The sequence below is a fragment of the Dendropsophus ebraccatus genome, chromosome 5 (assembly GCF_027789765.1).
Source record: "Dendropsophus ebraccatus isolate aDenEbr1 chromosome 5, aDenEbr1.pat, whole genome shotgun sequence".
Taxonomy (NCBI): domain Eukaryota; kingdom Metazoa; phylum Chordata; class Amphibia; order Anura; family Hylidae; genus Dendropsophus; species Dendropsophus ebraccatus.
Window position 1 is genome coordinate 52,964,585 of NC_091458.1, and position 19,805 is coordinate 52,984,389.

At 38.7% G+C, this 19,805-nt stretch overlaps 1 protein-coding gene across 3 annotated transcripts in view; it reads left to right on the forward strand.

The window, feature by feature from the left end:
* Positions 1–18,292, forward strand: part of ZNF740 (zinc finger protein 740) — a 30,193-nt gene extending 11,901 nt beyond the window's left edge. Inside the window, exons 4-10 of one of the 3 annotated variants that reach the window (XM_069970196.1) lie at positions 1,422–1,505; positions 2,140–2,263; positions 2,853–2,971; positions 3,578–3,654; positions 14,221–14,288; positions 14,367–14,485; positions 16,257–18,292. In XM_069970196.1, the coding sequence (XP_069826297.1) occupies positions 1,422–1,505; positions 2,140–2,263; positions 2,853–2,971; positions 3,578–3,654; positions 14,221–14,288; positions 14,367–14,485; positions 16,257–16,346 (681 nt within the window). In that variant the 3' untranslated portion in view covers positions 16,347–18,292. Of the gene's footprint in view, positions 1–1,421; positions 1,506–2,139; positions 2,264–2,852; positions 2,972–3,577; positions 3,655–5,466; positions 6,033–14,220; positions 14,486–16,256 lie in introns of those variants that run through there. The other 2 variants (XM_069970195.1, XM_069970197.1) reach the window with 2 other exon arrangements.
* Positions 18,293–19,805: the final 1,513 nt, after the last annotated feature.

Below are 19,805 nucleotides of genomic sequence, written 5' to 3' on the forward strand. Positions count from 1 at the left end.
TCAGTACCACATAAAAACGTGCTACTAAATAAAACTACAGATTGCCCCACAGCCATGCAGGCTAAAAGATAAAAAAAAGTGTTAGGAGTGAGAATAGGGCAATTTTTTAAAGAACATTTATTTTAAATAAGGCAAACTTTAGTTTTAAAATAATATGGTCCGTACGGGCGCATCTCTATTCTTGTGGGTTTTTTTAAAATAAAATTTATTAAGTATCGAATTGGTATCGAGCATTGAAAAAAAAAAAAAGTTGGTATTGGTATCGAACTCAAAATTCTGGTATCGTGACAACACTAGTCCTGTCACATGGTATAGGTTGTTCACCAATAGTTGTGTTTGTGGTTATCTGCCCTCTCTCCTTTAGTCTCCTTCCTTTGTAGTACCATGTAGACTTCTATCTAAGTGTATTTCTGCAGGTTTATAGAAACTTGTTTTAAGGAAAAGAGGAGTCGACCATAGCAAGCAGTTAGCTTTCATTATAGAAAAGGTCACTGAAGAATGAGCTGGGATTTTATAAATTCGGACCACTTTTTTTTTTTTTCTTTCTCTCCCTGCAGTAGTTAGGCTGGGTTCACACTACGTTTTTTGCAGTCCGTTTAACATATATGTTTTATGGGGGGAAAATGGATGGGAAAAGATGCAATTGTGTGCAATCCATTTGTATCTTTATTTTTTTTATTTTTTATTTTTTAAATCTGTACTACTGACTACTACGTTTTTGTGTACGTTAAAAGTAACCATTTAAAAACGGATACGTTAAACGGACTGCAAAAATGCAATTTGAACCCAGTCCTCTGGTATTGTTTATTATGTACTTTTTCTTCACCTGCGTGATCTATTCGGAGTTAAAATTCTTAAAGGGGTAGTGCGGTGCTAAGAAATTATTCACAAAATAACACACATTACAAAGTTATACAACTTTGTAATATATGTTATGTATGTGAATGCCCCCCTTCCCGTGTTCCCCGCCCGTGTACCCGGAAGTGTAGTGCAGTATACATATCTGATACGTGTCGACCGACACCGTCTGTAATCTTGTCAAAGACGTCATCTTTGGGAGGCCGGCCAACCCGCTCCTGCCGTCCCCGATGCCCCCCCTGCCACGTCATAACTGTGCTCAGCCGCGATTAGCTGATCACAGTTATGCGCAGCCAATCGCGGCTGAGCAGCTGATGATGCGCCCGCGACCCTTCTGCAGCCGTTAGCAATGATTTCAGTAAATGCCATTTAATACTTCATTTTACTATTGGATAAATGCTGTCAGACTACTGCTGTGTTAGGGAAGCTGTTAAAGGGGCTTGTTCCAATGACTTTAAACTCTTTTCTTTTATATATTGTTGCTCTGTATACAAGGTGCAATGTGTTTTACTACTACTGTAGTTAGGCATTTTGCTAAACCTAAGAGCATTTTTTTTTTCTAGGAGCCACATAAAGAGACAGCAAAACAGCTTCTTTCTAGAGATCAAGCCTCAATGATTCCTCAAGAAAGTAAGAGCCATAACAAGGTATGCAGTCGTTTAGAAATAAGGAGCTTTTCTACCAAATTTACAAATATTACCAGTAAATATAAATCCTTGTGCTGTATTCTCAGTTGTTATTGAGTCCAGTGGGAGCGAGTCTAGTCAATGATTGACAGTTGTATCTATGCACAGTTTTGCAGGGGAGGCTGGCAAACATTGAATGAGACCACCCACTGCACTCCCAAGCCTGGGGTTTTAAGTCAATAAAATATATTTCTAACCTACTCATTTTTCCATTGATTTGTCATTTAGTATTCTTGCAGACCTGAATGACAACCCCATGGCGACTGCTTGCCACACAATTTTCAAACACAAACTCTCCTGGGAATTCTAAATTATTTCTGTTTAAGAACTCAACTCAATGAGCGCAACTCAAGAATGCTAAAGTCCGATCATTCGGCATTTGAATACTAGTGGCTTAACAAGTTGGCTGTATCCTTGTTTTCCACGACTCCCCATGGCTGCATCCAACTACTTCAGACACCTGTATTCAAATGTTGAATGATTGGACTCAAGCATTTTTGAGTTGCGCTCATCGCTACTCAACAGAAGTTAAAATTTAATTGCTACTTAAATCATGTGTATACTTTTATATTCAGATCACTTACCTATGTTGCAGGTGGACCTGACAGAGGAGAACAGTCCATATTCACTGAACATACCCAAAAACTTTATCTGTGAGCATTGTTACGGAGCCTTCAGAAGTAGCTATCATCTTAAGAGACATTTGTACATCCACACAGGTAAGACAAAGATTAGCAATATTTTTTACTTCTATATTTTTTCCCCCCCGGGCACCAGAGCAGAATATGATGTTTCGGGCTAGGTTCCCACACAGTATTTATGCTTGTATTTTGCAACCAAAACCAGGAGTGGAATAAAAACACAGGCTATCTTCACACACTGTTGAAAATTTGTGCATTCTGCCATTTAACGGCAGTTAACATCTGTTATGTCAAAACAACGCCTGTAATAATTGTAAGTAATTATTTGCCTTTAAATGGCGGCCATCCACTAAATTTAATCAGTGTGTGAACATAGCCTTTCTGTGTTTTCAATCCCCCCCCCTGGTTTTGGTTGCAAAATACTGATCAAAATACAAGCAAAAATACTCTGTGGGAACATAGCCTCATACTGCAAAAGGTGGGTACATCACTGGTTGTCTTTTACTATCTGAATGTAGCCTTAGTTACTAGTCTGTAATGTGTTTGTTTGCAAGTGTCTTTTTCTTTTATTAGTAATGTCAGTATTATAAGGTTGTGCTGCAGACCCTGTATATGAGTGTAGTGTTTGTTTGAATATAACGTCTCGTCATTACTTTTTGTCTTTCAGGAGAACGACCATATGAATGTGATATGTGTGACATGAAGTTCATTCAGAAATATCATCTGGACAGACACAAACGGGTTCACAGTGGAGAGAAGCCCTACCAGTGTGAACGATGCCAGCAGGTACTTTAAACTTCTAATGTTTGTTTTGGGAATCTATAGTGTCAACTTCAATCTTGGCTAAAAACGTAGACAGTCTACCAAGCTATGTAGCCTGTGTATTGAATTTCTAGATTAGCTAGAAAATTAGTAGTTTAGTTTAGTAAATTATTTTAAAACGCAATTGACCATTGCTCCCCATGGCTGTATCGCTAAAACAGGACATTTGTCCTTCTAGCAGTCATTGATTGCTTTAGTCTGCATAATTTGGGTGTGGGGGGGGTGTTAATAAAGTGCTCCCGCTGCCTGGAAAAGATGGATATGGTTCCAGGAGACAAAAAAAGCCATCCATGCAATCAGGGCACTTTATGCAAACTACAGCCAAGCCCTCAGGCAGTGATTACTGTAAGTGCGCTTAACATTACTTGGCAGTTTTAAAGCCCAGCATGTGTCTCTCCATGCCAGATGGAGGTAGAAACCCCTTTAAATGACAAATTACTAGACTATACATTGCTCATTGTGTTTCTTTTATGTAGTGTCTTTGTTTCCACGTACAAATTTACATATCTCGGGAATGGTAAGGTGCTTTAGGGACCCTTTTTAAGTACTCTCCTTTATTTTATTTTTCAGGCTTTTTCACGGACAGATCGACTTCTGAAACATAAGCGGATGTGCCAGGGCTGCCACACCAAAATTGCCGAAACAGAGTATGTGTTGTAGCTTATGAATGTGTTTGGGACGTCCTGTAATACCTTCATTCAGATTATATTCATTTACTCAGGACATAAATATTCTCAAACCTGTTAAATTTCAGCATCTGAAAAATATACCAGAAGGCACGGGACTGGTGACAGGATGACTTTTCCATTTTAATTTTTATTTTCTACTACTTCCAAAATTGTTCACGTTGAGGTCTCCTGGGTTCAGATTAAGGATTTATAAAAAAAAAATTCTAAATGTGTATCTGTATATATAAATATATATCTATGTAGAGCAGCCATTTCAGAGCACCCTTGCTTCTCGCTTATAGGAAAAAAAATTCAGTGACTAGTTTTCATAGCCCACAAGGGTACTGTGCATCTTCTTGGTGGTGCATGGGGTAAGAAATTTGGAACGCCATTATCAGAGTTGGTTGTCCAATGATTCATTGTTCAGTTCGCCTTTTGGCTACTGAGAAAACCCCTTTATCACCAATCTACAGGAAAGGCAATAAGTGTGAGGCTCTGACTGCTGTGAACAGGCATTACAAGTGCTTCTGGTTGAAAGGAATGGTAGTCTTAATAAACTTACTGTCAATATTAAAACTTTGGACTGCTAAAGATAGCACAGAGTACAGCACTGCTATCTTTGACAGTGCCATAAGGTGGATAGAATAAAGGTGGAGTGCACCTGCTTCATCACCCCTCCAGTTGAGCTGTACAGAATTTATGCAGTCTTTCTGCAGCCTTTGTGTACATTTTATTAGGTTTTTTTCCCCATAGGACTTAGCTAGTGGGTGTATATTAAAGGGGTTATATCCAGTGCTACAAAAACATGGCCACTTTCTTTCAGAGACAACACGACTCTTGTCTCCAGTTCAGGTGCAGTTTGCATTTAAGCTCCATTCACTTCAATGGAACTGAGCAGCAAAACCCCACCCAAGCTGGAGACAAGAGCTGTGCTGTCTCTGGAAGAAAGTGGCCATGTTTTTCTATCGCTGGATAACCCCTTTAAAAAAAATCCACTAATGCAACTGTTACGAAATTAAGAAAAAAAAAGGTGAGGAGCCTTTCTGCCTGAAATACTACACTCGTTCATGGGTTGTGTCTAATATTGCGGCCTGTTTCCATAGATGTGAATGGGGCTGAGTTGCAGTATCGCAGAGATTCCTTGATTTTAATTTTTTTTTTTTTTTTTTTTAAATCCTGGACAAACTGTTTTTAATTTTTTCTGTTGTACAGATTGCACAGGGCATCAAGTCAATGAAAGTGTTTGTATTGATAGTGTTAGTGGACTTCATCTTTTAGCATTGGGGGCACACCAGTTTTAGCTAACAGAAAGTTGGTTTATTTGTCTTTAGTGTCACCTTACTTTCCGGTCATTACTAACCCTATTATGTCATTGGTTTACTTGTGGAAATTTACTATATATCTGCTAGAATTTTTTTCTGTTTTAAAGAAACCATTCAGTTCAATAGCTTTTGCTTATTATATTTCTATTTTTTAGTCAGAAAGTTTAATATTTTTTTTATAGTGGTAGGGGGGGCCAAATCTTGACAAAAGTACCATATTTTCGGTACTTAAAAGTTGGGCTTAAGACTGCCCCCAATTTTTCCAGTTAAAATATAAAGTTTAGGATATATTTGCCCCATAAGACTTACCCCTCTTCCAACGCACACTGAATAAAAACCTGAGGAAGACAAGTAGGTACAGTAATACCGGTAGGATATAAGGGCAGACCAGACTGGTAAAGGGAAGGGTTTTTCTGGGCACAGCACCACTCTACTGTATCTCTCTTTTTTTTTTTTTTCCATTCCCCAGATGCCTTCAACTTGCCCTGCCCTTCATACAGTCACCGCATACGGCGGGGATGCAGCCATTTTTTAGCTCCCCGTATGTGGCAACTGCAGATTCTCCAGTCTGTTCCAGAGTTTTGAAGCATCAGCCCTATAAGACGACACCTGGCATGTAAGACTACCCCTGACTCTTGAAAAGATTTTTCTTTGTTAAAAAGTAGTCTTATAGGCAGGAAAATACAGTATAATTCTCTAAATGGCCAGACACTGATTTGACATTTTAACCTTCATTAACTAATTGGAGCGCTTATAAGAATCTATAAGAGTAGATTTTTGAAGGTGGCAGCTTATCTGTGTCGGTTAAATGTGTAATACAGGTCCTTAGATGGATTTGATGCAGGATCCTTAAAAGGAAGTTTGTTAAACAAAGTGACTACTGCGTACATTGTTGGGAAGTGCTAGTTTTCACCAAAGTTATTGGACTCTTGTAGCAGACAGGGAAAGATCAAGGGTCAGTTCCTTTGGTCCTTTGCGCTGCCACGTTGTATTGATAGATGCTGGACACTGACTGTGTTCATTTTATGCTTTTTTTTTAACTAAACAAAATATAAGGGTCAGCCAATGAAATTCAATGTTCTTTAATTTGTATTCTTATAGTAGATTAGACTGATATATGTGAGGTTAAAGCAGGTCTATGAGCTAAATATTCTGTCATTTATATAAAGGCAGCATCCTTCAACTATTGGCCTGTACTCAAACACACAAAAAAAAACTTGTTTCGCTGATAGGGTGCTGAAAGAAAAACATTGCTTGTAAATCTACTGTGTTCATAATGGGAGTGCTATTTTGGCTATATGGAGTACAGAGACCTGTATCAGCAATAAGCTGGCTTTACATAGAGCAGTTTATTTATAGAAAACAGCTCTTGTATTTTACTTATTATGGTTCCAAAACCTTCTCCATTTGTCTTTATTAAAATTTTTGCTTATTTTCTGTTCTATAGCCTCTGCAATGTCCTGTTATCAGTGATGTCCAGAAGGAACCTGATTTAGGGCCCTTTTACACAGAAAGATTCTCTGACAGATTATCTGCCAAAGATTTAAAGCCAAAACCAGGAACAGACTATAAACAGAGATCAGGTCATATATGAAAGCCTGAGATTTCTCCTCTTTTCAAATCCATTCCTGGCTTTGGCTTAAAATCTTTGGCAGATAATCTTTCTGTGTAAAAGGGCCCTTAGCCATAGCCAAATTTAAATTTTGATCTGATGATAAATCAGCTTTAAACGTTCTCACAGGAGAAAAAAAAAGAAATAAAGCTAGAGGAAAGAGTATTTTGGCCAACTTAACAGGACACTGCATAGGCTGTAGACTAGAAAGTAAACAACATTTTAATAAAGACATATGGGGAGTTTTTTTTGCGAGGTATTAAGTACAATGCAAGAATAAAATGCATTCAAAGGTGTTCATAGCATCAAAGATTTTACTATAGTCAGCTGCTGTTACTGATCTCTTCTATTAACGTTATACAGAGCTTACAGAAGTACAAGCCATCTTTCTAGTTAAAGGGGACCTGTCATGTTGAACATGCAGTCCACTCTGCAGGTATTATGTTATGAAGCAGGAGATATTGTGTAGATTTGTGGCAAAGCATTTCCCTGGATCTAAACCTCTGCTCTTTCTGGGCTTAGGAGACCGGTTGGACAGTGGTACTCAGTGATTTAGAACTTTTCCGTTATAAGTTCCCTTTCAAAGATAGATGTTAGCTACTGATTAAGACCGCCCATCGACTTCTAATTTTAAAACAGGTTCCCTTTTATAGCCAGGTTCAGATGAGTATTAGATTATTTTTGCTTTTATGTTTTAGCTGCAGTTTCAGGCCCAACTAAAAGCATCATATGTTCCCCTCACTCTGTCGGTTTAGGTCTTTAGACCCACTGATACTTGAGGCTGTGCTGGAGACAAATGCATCCACATTATGCGCTTGTTAGACATGTGAACATACAGTAAGTCATAAGCCATGTTCACACAACGTACCGACAATGGCCGTTGTTGCATTGTAATCAATGCACAACGGCTGTAATGTCAATTATTATTATAATAAGAACTGTCATTGTTTTAATTGAAAACCACGGCCGTTCTTGTAATAAAATATACGTTTTGTGAACATAGTTTAATAATGTGTGTTGTGGGGATCAGATCCATGATACTGACTTGTCACCAAGTAGGCACATCAATAAAGATTTTTTTTTTTTTTTTGGGGGGGGGGGGGGGGGGGGGGGGGGGGGGAATTTATTCAGAGTACGCTGGTCTTAAATTGGCCCCGTGCCCTTCTCTCCGGACGAATGTCATTTTAACTACAAGCAGACGTCCATATGGTGGTTGTGCCCATGTAATATATAGTCAGCCGGCAGTGTTTAGCAGAGTTATATTTTTTTAGCTATAACCAGAAGTGAAGCATAAAGAGGAAAAAAAAAATCAGGTGTAAAGCCTCGCTCCCCTCCTGGTATTGTCTCACATATACTGTATGCATGTGGCTTTGGTCACTTATAGGTACATTGTTTAATGTGTCCAGCTGTTCTGTTTTCTGTAATATACCTGCAGAACATTGTTTGTATATAGATTTATTTGCTAGTATGTAGCGCTATGAAACATTGTTTGTTTTTTATTTTATTATATACATCAAAATTCATTTTGCTAATGTTAAATGTTACAGACCACTGGAATATGTATAAGTGATCACCATAAAAATCTGTAAAGTTAGGAGCTCTGCCTGGTCATGTAGTTATAAGGCTAGTTTCTCTTGGCTACCTAAATAACTATGTATTTTACTTTGAAATAGTAATTCTATGCCTTAGAAACTTGTAATTATTGTATTACTGAAGATCAACAGGTTGGATGACTTAAAAATGTGGAAATTTTAAATTTTTTACCCCGATATTGGATTTTTGGTGTGATTTGCTTTGCTCCATACTTTAGAGTCACTATTAATTAATAAGTAAAATTTGAAATGTCAGAAGTTATTGATCTCAGGATCTCGCTGCTGATGACATCAAACATGTTTTATGACAGTGACGTTTTAAATCTACAGACTGCTAAAAACGTTGGGATCTTCTTACAAATATGCAAACTCTGTTTAGGCTTTGTTTACACATAAGCCCAGATTTTTCAGTCTGTCTAAAGGGGGTTAAAGGGGTTGGCCACTTTATAGTAAAATAGCTCGGTGTACAGTATTAGTAAGTGTACTCACTGGATATACTGACAGCAGCTCCCTGTGTACCTCATAGAGCAGAGATCAGATTCCCCTCCTCTGCCATGCACTGTGGTGTCTGTCCATTAGATGGCTGACATAGGGCCCTCTGTGTCCTCCATAGGCATATACAGGCTCAGTTGTGGACACCGGGGTGGGGCATGGTCACATGTTCCTCCGTGTCGACCATCTTATAGACCGACACACCACAGAGCAGGGCAGCACAGCCTGGAGGAGTGGGGTCTGATTTTAGCTCTATGAGGTACACAGGGAGCAGCTGTCTGTATATACAGTGAGTACACTTACTAATACTGTATACTGAACAATTTTATTATAAGTGGCCAACCTGTTTAATAAAAAAAAAAAGTAATTTTTGCCCATAACAACCAATCACAGCTCAGCTTTTATTTTACCAGCATATTTTGAGAGCTGTGCGTAGGGATGTGATTGCTTCCTATGGGTAGATCAGAAAGGTTTTTTTGGCATGTTAAGTGCTGATCTTGATTTGGTTTTAACCCAACATCCACATAACCTTTAAAGCATGCTGCAGATAGTCCACAGCATGCTGGGAATTGGGGGCTGCTTGTGAATGGGGTTTTTTAATAGGACCTATTCACTGGCATTGTACTGTACTTTCTTTTGGGATTTCTGCTATTGATATTGCACAACAGATGTGTGTAACCCCACCTAATATCTTTTTAAATATCCATGGTTCCCATCAACCCCAATAAAAACTAATACATTTGTAATAAACGTCCCTCACGTCCAGTTCATTTCTATAAAAATTTTTGTAACAATTGTAAAGTCTGAAATATTTTCATAACGTTTCTATGTGGCAGTGCCTGGCCAAATGACTAGCTTTAATGTAATGTCCATGCCACTTACCTGTGTTCTTTATGTAGATTATGAAATCGGTTCCATTGTTAGCAGATTTAGTTTGAATTTAGAAAATTTTTATTTTTTACTTTTATTTTTTACTTTTCAGACTTTGTTTTAAGAGTAGTTTAACTTTTTTTAATCTGAATAAGTGTAGTTTTATAACACTGTACAGTCTGTTGTATCCTTTTCCCTTCCTATGACCAGTGTGTGTAGAATATTTAAATAAACTTGTGATTTTTTTATACATATTACCTGTTTCAGCTGTGTTTTTTATCTAGGTACATAACATTTAAAACACAGTGGCAGAAGTATATAATGAGAAGGCTTTAATTTGCAGACAAGTGCGTGTTGTAGAGCAGAAGGAGCTGAATGTATTGGTTAAGTGGGGACAAGATTTGTTTTTAACTGGTATCTTATTGATCTAAATACCTTTTTGGGCTGGGTTCTCACACCAAGAGGTTGTCCAAAACACAGTTACGTTTCTGGTGTTGGCCTAAGGCCTTTTTCACACGTTTTTTTTGGGCTGCAAAACCTCCCGCTTTTTTTTTTTTTTATGATTAGTATATCTGTAAAATGGGAACAGTACTAGTTTGCTTAGATTTGATCTGTGTCACGGATGTGACGTCCATAAAAAAAAAAAAAAAAAAAAAATACTGATCCTATAGACTTCTATTGGTAATCCATACCGCAATCACAATCCACACTAGGATTTTTTTTTTTTTTCGAAACGGATTATGGAACAAAATTAAAACAGACTGTGTGAATAGCTTAATATAAACCAATGTGCTGTAAGTTGGACCGTGATTACAGAACCGCAATTACAATTTTGCGGGACATATGAATAATGCTGCTTTTACACAGAACGATTATCTTTCGAATTATCGCAGTAACGATCGCATTTGAGCGATAATCATTCCGTGTAAACACAGCAAATGATCAAGCGACGAGCGAGAAATCGTTCATTTTGATCTTTCAACATGTTCTCAAATCGTCATTCGTCGTTCGCTTCATGTGAACAGTCTTTCAAAGATTCACCCTATGTGTGAGATGGGCTTAAGCGATCTTAAAATCGATTGCAATAACGATTTTTCTTACAAATTTTCTAACACTTTTTCTAACTATTTATTTGTCTAAACTGTGATTGTTATAAAAAACCAAATCGTTGCTTCAGAATCATTAAACAATCGATTGGGCAAAATATCGCTTTGTGTAAGCGCAGCATAAGGCCTTACCCTTAATTTAAAAGACCTGCGGTCTTCCTCAGTGGTTGATAGCTATTGTGTGTGCATTAATTGAACCTCTCCACCCACCAGGCTCATAATCTGATAATCTGATTAATAAAACAAGTTGTAGCAAACCCTTTTAAAGAGGAAGAAAAAAAAATATATATATATTTTTTTAACAATAATATATACAGTGGTGCCTTGGATTACGAGCATAATTCGTTCCAGGGCCATGCTTGTAATCCAAATCCACTCTTAAACCAAAGCACATGTTCCATAAGAAATCATAGAAATGCAGACAATTGGTTCCACACCCCAAAAATAATAATTCATTATTCTGAATAACATGTAAAACAGGGGAAACAAACATTCAGAAACGGCAGAATATGTGATATTATAAGCTACTGTACAGTAATGGAGAGGATGGGAAACACAAGAGCTGACAGAGAATGCAGGGAGCATGAAGGAATGAGCAGTACAGATGTGGGCACGTACATGCAGCACTCTGTCCGGGGAGAGAGGGGTTACAGCTATGGAGAGATTACCTCCACAGTCCTGTCCCCTGATGCAAGCCCCAGCCTGAAGTGGATCTGCTATGATTTGGCAGGTGAGGGAAACTTCCTGGGTCAGAGTACAGGGCTGTAGACCCCGCTATGCAGACCATGCCCCTCCTCCACTTGTGCTCCCACCCAGTAAAGGGAGCTCTTAAACCAAAGCAATGCTCTTAAACCAAGTCACAATTTTGAAAAACTGTACGCTCTTAAACCAAAACGCTCTTAAACCAAGTTACTCTTAAACCATGGTACCACTGTATATATTCTTGCTACAACTTGCACTTCATATGTTGTCTATCTTCTTAGCTCCTTCTGCTCTATAATATGCTGCTCATATTATATTTTCTATATGACATATGCTTTAAAATATTGAGTGATTCAGGTTATACCAGGTATTTCATACTTTGTTACTAATGAATTACATAAAAAGGACACCTAAAGCTGGCTATGCACATATGGCACATAGTTGGCTGACAGCAGTCTTTGTTGACACGCTGAGATGTCAGCCTCATCACACAATTTACCAAACCCCAACCTTGGTTCTACCAACAAACAGCCTGACTCTCCTTATACAAATTGTCATTGTATCAGACATTATTCGCAAAGAAAGTTCTTACAGCTTTGTTTTAAATGGTACCTTATAGGTGCTCAGGGTGATGGTTGCATAGGTGTCTGGGTGGTAGTTACATATGTTCATGCTGATGTCCCAGTTTTAAGTAAAACTATTTTTATTAGCACTCGTGCTACATGCTGAAGGCAGTAAGTGTGGCAGCATCCATTTGTGATGACTGTGCCATCCAATCTTCCTGCTAGATGTGACTGGCCTTCTTGAGTGTGGGAAATATCATTCTAGGCATGGCACTTCAGGACCTCATTCAAGCCTGGCAGCAAGTATAATGGCACAGCTTTTGTGACTATAAATGACTGACTACTTTTTTTTCCCTCTGTGACTGGATACACCAGGACACGCTCCTGAGCAACTAATAAGGTCCTAAGGGACTCTCAGATTTTTTTTTTTTTTTTTTTGTGCTTTAGACCTCGACATTAAGCTGATCCGAACATATTCCCACTTCTAGGACCCTTAACGATCTGCAGGAACGATCAGGGGAACATAGGGCTGTATAATACGGCCCAATATCCTGGATAAGCGAGCGCCGATCTGTTATATCAGCACTTTCTTCCAGACCCTATTATACGGCTTGATTATCATGCAGCAAGGGCTAGCCTTGCTGAGTATGTAGAAAAGAATAAAGTTTTACTTACCTCTCTACCTGTCCTCCTGACTTTTCCCTGCTCACCCCAGCTGCCGCTGAAGCTTCTAAACTTGTCTGTGCAGTGACAGGCTTAGCCAATTACTGACCTAGACTACACAACGAAGTGGCCAGTGATTGGCTGAGAAGCTTGTCATTTTCAGAGACTGCTTCAGTGAGTGTTGCAAGGAACAGGCAGGAGAAGCATGGAGAGGTAAGTATTAACTTGATTGGGTCCTCATCTGATCGTTGTCTTTATTACACAGCGCCATATTTGCCCATTCCTGTTATTGGGTTGCGTGTGTAATGTAGAACAGCACAAAGCCTCTTTGTAATGGTGCATTTACACAGACAGATATATCTGACAGATCTTTGAAGCCAAAACCAGGAACAGACTATAAACAGGGATCAGGTCATAAAGGAAAGACTGGGATCTGTCCTCTTTTCAAATCCATTCCTGGCTTTGGCTTCCAAAATCTGTCAGATAAATCTTTCTGTGTAAACGCACCCTAACTCTCCACTATTAAGTCACAATTCCATAAAAATGTGTATAAAAGTGGGCTTTCTAAATTGGAAAACCCTAAAGAGAAACTTGTCACCACTCCTGACCTGTCTTTTTATACTTGCATTCCCCATGAAATAATTCCAGGACATCTTTTATTATAACCGGAACCTACCCATTGGGCCATTTACTGGCCTCAGCAGTGTTCCTCCTCAGGGCAGTCCCTGTGCGGACATGAATTTTCTTAAGGCTGATAAATAGATAAAAAATTATTTTATTGAAGAATTATTTACACTATGTATTATACCTGAAATATGGACCAAAATGGAAGGGGTACAAGTGCTTTTTCTGATAAAGTATCTGATTTTAATCAGATAGGGTTTGGCACAAATGATGAAAATCGTAACATTAGGGTATGTTCACACTGAGTAAATCAGGCAGAATTCTCCGGCAAAACTCTCTGCCGCAGAATCCCGCCTGCCTCAGTGTGCAATAGCCTGTCTATTTGAGAGCTTGCGCACCGCCGCTATTCTGCACTTGAAGAATTGAAATGTCAATTCTTTGAGGGGAGAGACGCGCGTGCTCTCCCATAGACAGGCTATGGCACACTGAGGCAGGCGGGATTCTGCCTCATTTACTGTGAATATACCCTTAGGTGCAAGACCCATACATTTTTGCGTAGGGTGGTATATAAACTGTGAAGTTCCGACTTCAGAGATACATAAAGTGCATAATACAGACTCTACAGCTGTTCTCTGCTTCTCAACAGCCCCTGGTTGTCTTGTCCTCGAGATAGGTGTATGTCCCAAAGGTGGCATCCACATCCTCTACATATGTCATACATTTTTAGATGGGGAAAACCTTTTAAGGAGGATTTATGTAAAACTGCAGATCAGCACCATTCAGTTCTGGGGAGATGAGCTGCAGTACCAGACACAACCAATGGACAGGTGTGACATTGTTTCTGCAAAAAAGCAGCCATTATTTTCAATCTTTAATACATGGATGTATCACTATGGAGAGGCTTTACATGTACATTATGCTTTATGGCAAGCCACCATATATACCTCAAAGTAACTGCCAAAGACTTTGCAAACTTACAGTAAAATATATATGTTTTAGGTCTGGGACAAGTATATCCTCATACTCGCCAAGTTTTGGTATTCACAGAGACGTGTTCAGTCACACAGGTAAGAGAAGGTCCCACACAGCTACGAAGACCAATACTGGTTGTAAGACCCTCAGTGTGCCAACCTGTTATGTCGTAGGAGAGCGTCCATTTGAATGTGATATGTGCGACATGAAGTTTGTTCAAAAATATCATTTGGACCGACACAAACGTGTTCACAGCGGAGAGAAGCCCTACCAGTGTGAGCGATGCCAGCAGGTGAGTAATGGCTCACGTGTATCTTGCCTTTATTTCTAGTTAGGTTGTAATGGAATATTAATGGAATGAAAGGGTGCAAAGCTCTCCTGGTTCTCCTTGTTAAATGTGATCAGCATTTGCCTGTGTGCATGACTACCATGGCTTGCTTAGAGTCCATGTCAAAGGGGAAAGCCAGTCTAATATAATATCTGACTGTGTGTGTGTATGTGTATATATCAATATGTGTGTGTGTGTGTGTGTGTGTGTGTATATATATATATATATGTATAAAATATATATATATGTGTGTGTATATATATATATATATATATATATATTATATAATATATAATGTAGCTCTACATCTACACTATATCTTTAGGATGTCAGTCTAACCACTACTTTTACAGCAAAGTGGTGGTCTGTAACCTAGACAGCGAGCTGTCAACAATGGGAGGGAAAGAGTGGCATATCATGAGAAGGAGGCAAATGTTCTAAATGAATATATTAGCAAAAATATTTAACTTGACAAGTCCTACAAGATTAATTATATTAGTTCATATAATTATATTAATACCCCTTTAAATTGATGCAGTAATAAAGGGGTTATCCAGCGAAAATCTTTTTCTTTCAATTGAACTGATATCAGAAAGTTATATAGATTTGTAATTTACTTCTATTAAAAAACTCAAGTCTTCCCATACTTATCAGCTACTGTATGTCATGCAGGAAATGTTTTATTTTCAGTCTGACACAATGCTCTCTGCTGACATCTCTGGCTGAGACAGGAACTATCTCGATTTACTATGAATCCCAATAGAAAAGCTCTACTGCTCTGGACAGTTCCTGTCTCGGCCAGAGATGGCAGCAGAGAGCACTGTGTCAGGCTGAAAATAAAACAATACAGTGATGCCTTGGGTTACGAGCATAATTCGTTCCGGGACCGTGCTTGTAATCCAAATCCACTCTTAAACCAAAGTACATTTTCCCATAAGAAATCATAGAGATGCAGACAACTGGTTCCACACCCCAAAAATAATGATTTATTATTCTGAATAACATGTAAAACAGATAACACAAACATTCAGAAACAGCAGAATATGTGATATTATAAGTTACTGTACAGTAATGGAGGGGATGGGAAACACAAGGGCGGAAAGAGACTGCAGGGAGCATGAAGGAATGAGCAGGGCAGATGTGGGCACATACATGCAGCACTCTGTGCGGGGAGAGAGGGGTTACAGCTATGGAGAGATTACTGCCACAATCCTGTCCTCTGATGCAAGCCCCAGCCTGACATGGATCTTCTATGATTTGGAAGGTGAGGGAGACTTCCTATGTCAGAGTACAGTGCTGTAGACTCCGCTATGCAGACCATGCACCTCCCCCACTCATGCTCCCACCCAGTACAGGGAGCTTTTAAACCAAAGCAATGCTCTTAAACAAAGTCACAATTTTGAAAAACTGTGAGCTCATAAACCAAAACGCTCTTAAACCAAGTTACCACTGTATTTCCTGAATGACATACAGCAGCTAATAAGTATGGCAAGACTTGAGATTTTTTTATAAAAGTAAATTACAAATCTATATAACACCAGTTGATTTGAAAGAAAAAGATTTTCACTGGATAACCCCTTTAAATACTAGTGGTTAACTGGAGAGGGAGTCATCATTGATAGAATGAAAACGGGGGAAGACAGGATATGACATGCCGGGGGGGAAGGGGGGGGGGTCACAACTAGGCCCTTGTGATTCTGATAACATGACCCCTCTCCCTTTCTATCTTCATTAGGCTTTCTCTAGGACTGACCGCCTTTTGAAGCATAAGAGGATTTGTCAGGGGTGCCACACGAAACGTCCTGAATTAAACCTTGCTTTGTAAATTTCATTGGAACATCAGCCGATCTTCCCTCACTCAGGACTTACTATAGAAGTACCGGTAAATCTCAGATATTACAGGATTTACCCCCTGACACAGGCCTGGAACAGTGAGAGCCTACTGTCATCTTTCGCTACTTGCAGGTGTTATTTCTTTACAGAAGACTGAGAAATATTCCATCAGTCTGCCATAAACTGGTTCAACAGATTTCCGTAATGGAATGAATGAATTTTAAACTAGTCTCCTCCTTGCAGCTCACCCATCCTTACTGACTATTGGGACTACGTCACACTTTTTTTATGTTTAAGAATGCATAAAGAAAAAATATGGCTTTATTTTAAACAACTTTTTTTACTACCATTTTGGAAGCATTTTTATTTTTTAAACTGTTTTTCCTGGCATATTTGTCAAGTCTAACAGAGAAGCCTATTGGAAAAAACTTGGTCATACATTTCTCTTTTCAGGATCCTCATCTTTTAGAATGGAGTGTGGCCTTTAATTTGAATAGGAAATGTGAAAGTAATTACTGTCATTCATACAAACATCAAACATGTCATGCAGACACGTCAAAAGTTATGATTGCTCATAGAGCCGTAGAGCTCAGAGAGCTGTAGATCTAGCCAGAACAGGCATGTGGCAGCACGCATTTCATCCTCATCTCATTGCAGAAGATGGGCTCTATGGACTTACAAAAGAAAATGGGCTCTATGGACTTACAATGAAGCCCTTTTCCTGTAATGAGTTAGCGCGAGCACCAAGCTATGATTGGATATCTGAAGATCGGTGTGGGGTTCAGCACTGAGACCCTGACTGATCAAAACTTGTGACATTCCTGCATGTAATGTCAACTTTTTATAAATGAGACTCTAAACTGGTACTCCAGAGAGTTTGTTTTTTAAAAATAGCTCGGGATGAAATGAGAGACTCCCTGTAGCCAGTTCTCTGCTGGGTGCGATTCTAGTACTCTGAACAGAAAGGAAATGCCTGCTCAGCCAATCATGGGATGAGATGGGTCAACACAATGGCCACTGACTGGATGCAGGGTCAAATGCTATTAGAATGGAAGAAGTGGCAGATATTACCAAATCTCTCTGGAGTACCTCTTAAAGTCTTTTATGATATTGCATATAAATTAAACACTCCCAGGTTTCACCATAAATACCTGCTGGTTGCTATACTTCACCAAGGGGACACTACAATCGCCTTTTTGTCTAAAATAGGGGTTGTGCAATCTGATGTTGAGAACCCCTTTGTATTGACATCTTATTGCAAAATAAAGTAAAAAAAAAATGCATAGCATTTTCAGCCCAAATGTTGTCAGGAGAGGCCCTCTTCAAGGTTGGTTTTATAGACACAAGTATATTAGGTGGAAAAAAACCCTGAAGAATAGATGCTACCCATGGGGGTTGCTTCCTTACATATATGTATGTGGTGCACATCTAGGGGGACATTTACTGTAATTGCACCCCTGGTGTACATTCACCCCTTCTCCCTGGCATACACCTGCCGTATCTCCTCCTCACCTTATGGGGGAAGGTGGCGTGGCAAGACTGGGAGGAGGCATGGCCCACAGGCATAAATCATGATACAAATCTTTTTGTATGCGCAGAGCCTGTGCAGGGCCGGCCAGGTTTACTAAGAGGCGTGCAACTCTTAGTAAATCCTTTCAGGAAAAAGGGATTAAGGCTATATTTAAGACTGGCGCACTGGTACATCGGTCTTCATAAATGTTCCCCCTGATTTTTAACAACTGTACTTCGTAGAACAACCCCTTTAAAATCATGTTTTTTTACCTGTTGCTTTAATATTGATAGTCTACCCATGATCTGTCAATGTGCCTGGTATGGGATGAAGAAAATGCTGAATTTACATTAGTGCCGCAACCACTTCAATTGGCTAAACAGCAAATGTGCAGGAAGTTATAACCTAGCACTACTAAACACTTAATACTTAAAAAAAAAAAAAGAAAAAAACTTTTTTTTTTTTTTTTTTTAAAGGAGCCTGTGATCCGCTTCATGTCTCCATCTATTGCAAATTGTAATATTTGTAGTGACAGCATCAGCCCTTAGGAATCTTTATTGAATCTTGGTAAAGGCTGGAGTCCTATTAAACTGGAAAATATTGTGCAGCAAACTGAAGTTCCCTGAACGACCTCGGTAGATGTAGCCACCTATACCTGCTTGCAGAATACACTAGTGTGAGTGAGGGGCAATAAAATGACAATACTGTAATCTACAAACTTTACTGCAGTGGAGATAGGCTAATGTGGTAAGGAACATTCCCGTTTCAAACTCTCGAAATGTTCATGAAAATTGGAGGATGTTTTTAACGGTTACTGCAGTTTCAGTGTGTTTTTTGAACAAAATACAGATGTGGATCCAGCAAGCAGGAGTAGTAGTATATGGCTATGATCATTTGTACGTTAAAAGGAAAAGAAAATGGATGTTAAAAACAGATGCTGCTCTATGCCATAAAATAAACAAAAACTTAAAAAAAAAAAAAACTATTGAACCGGATTTGATAACTAGGTATGATAAGCAGTATGGGGGAGATTTATCAAACTGGTGTAAAGTGAAACTGTCTCCGTTGCCCCTAGCAATCAATCAGATTCCACTTTTCATTCCTCACAGATTCTTTAAAAAATGGAAGGTGGAATCTGATTGGTTGCTAGGCAACTAAGACAATTCTACTGTGCATCAGTTTGCTAAATCTCCCCCTACGTGTTCTATTAAAAGCTGCCATCATGTGCATATTTTAAACCTATTTATTGCCCACTTTCTTTCCTCCATTCTAAACTGTGTGAACCCAGCCTCAGGCTGCTAATTCCACTGCTCAAATCTGCAGCATGTGGATGCCTCCCTATGTAGTAGGAATACATCCAGTACTTTTTTCTGTCAATCAACTTTATTTGTAATATTTTTTAATGTGTATATTGTAGTAATGGGTTATCCTGAATACACCCATTGACATTTAGTCAACTTTATTTGGTTTATTCTGTTTTTTTTTTTTGTTGTTTTTTTTTATATAATACTTGTAAATGAAACTTGATGGGATCATTGATAGAATTGTTATACTGCTGTATACAGTTTTTTTTTTAAACACACCACTGTTACAAGTTGATATTGTGTATCATTGTCTATTTTTTGTTTTTTGTTAATTTACTAAAACTTGGGTTATCCACCAATAATTTTAATTATTCCAAAAGATTTGTAATGTAGTAGGCAAACATAAGAAAAAATATGGTTTAAAGGGGTAATTCACAATTAAAAAAAAACATAGCGGCTTTCTTTCCAAAACAGCACCAAACCTGTCCACAGGTTGTAAGTAGTATTGCAACTCTACTCCATCAGGTACATCACTTTTTTTCTTAACTTTACCCGGTTGGTGCCGACACAGTGATTCCGGTGGCATGGTCCTTTTTTTCAAAACGTCACCCAGTTCCGTTCTCTTCTCATGCACAGG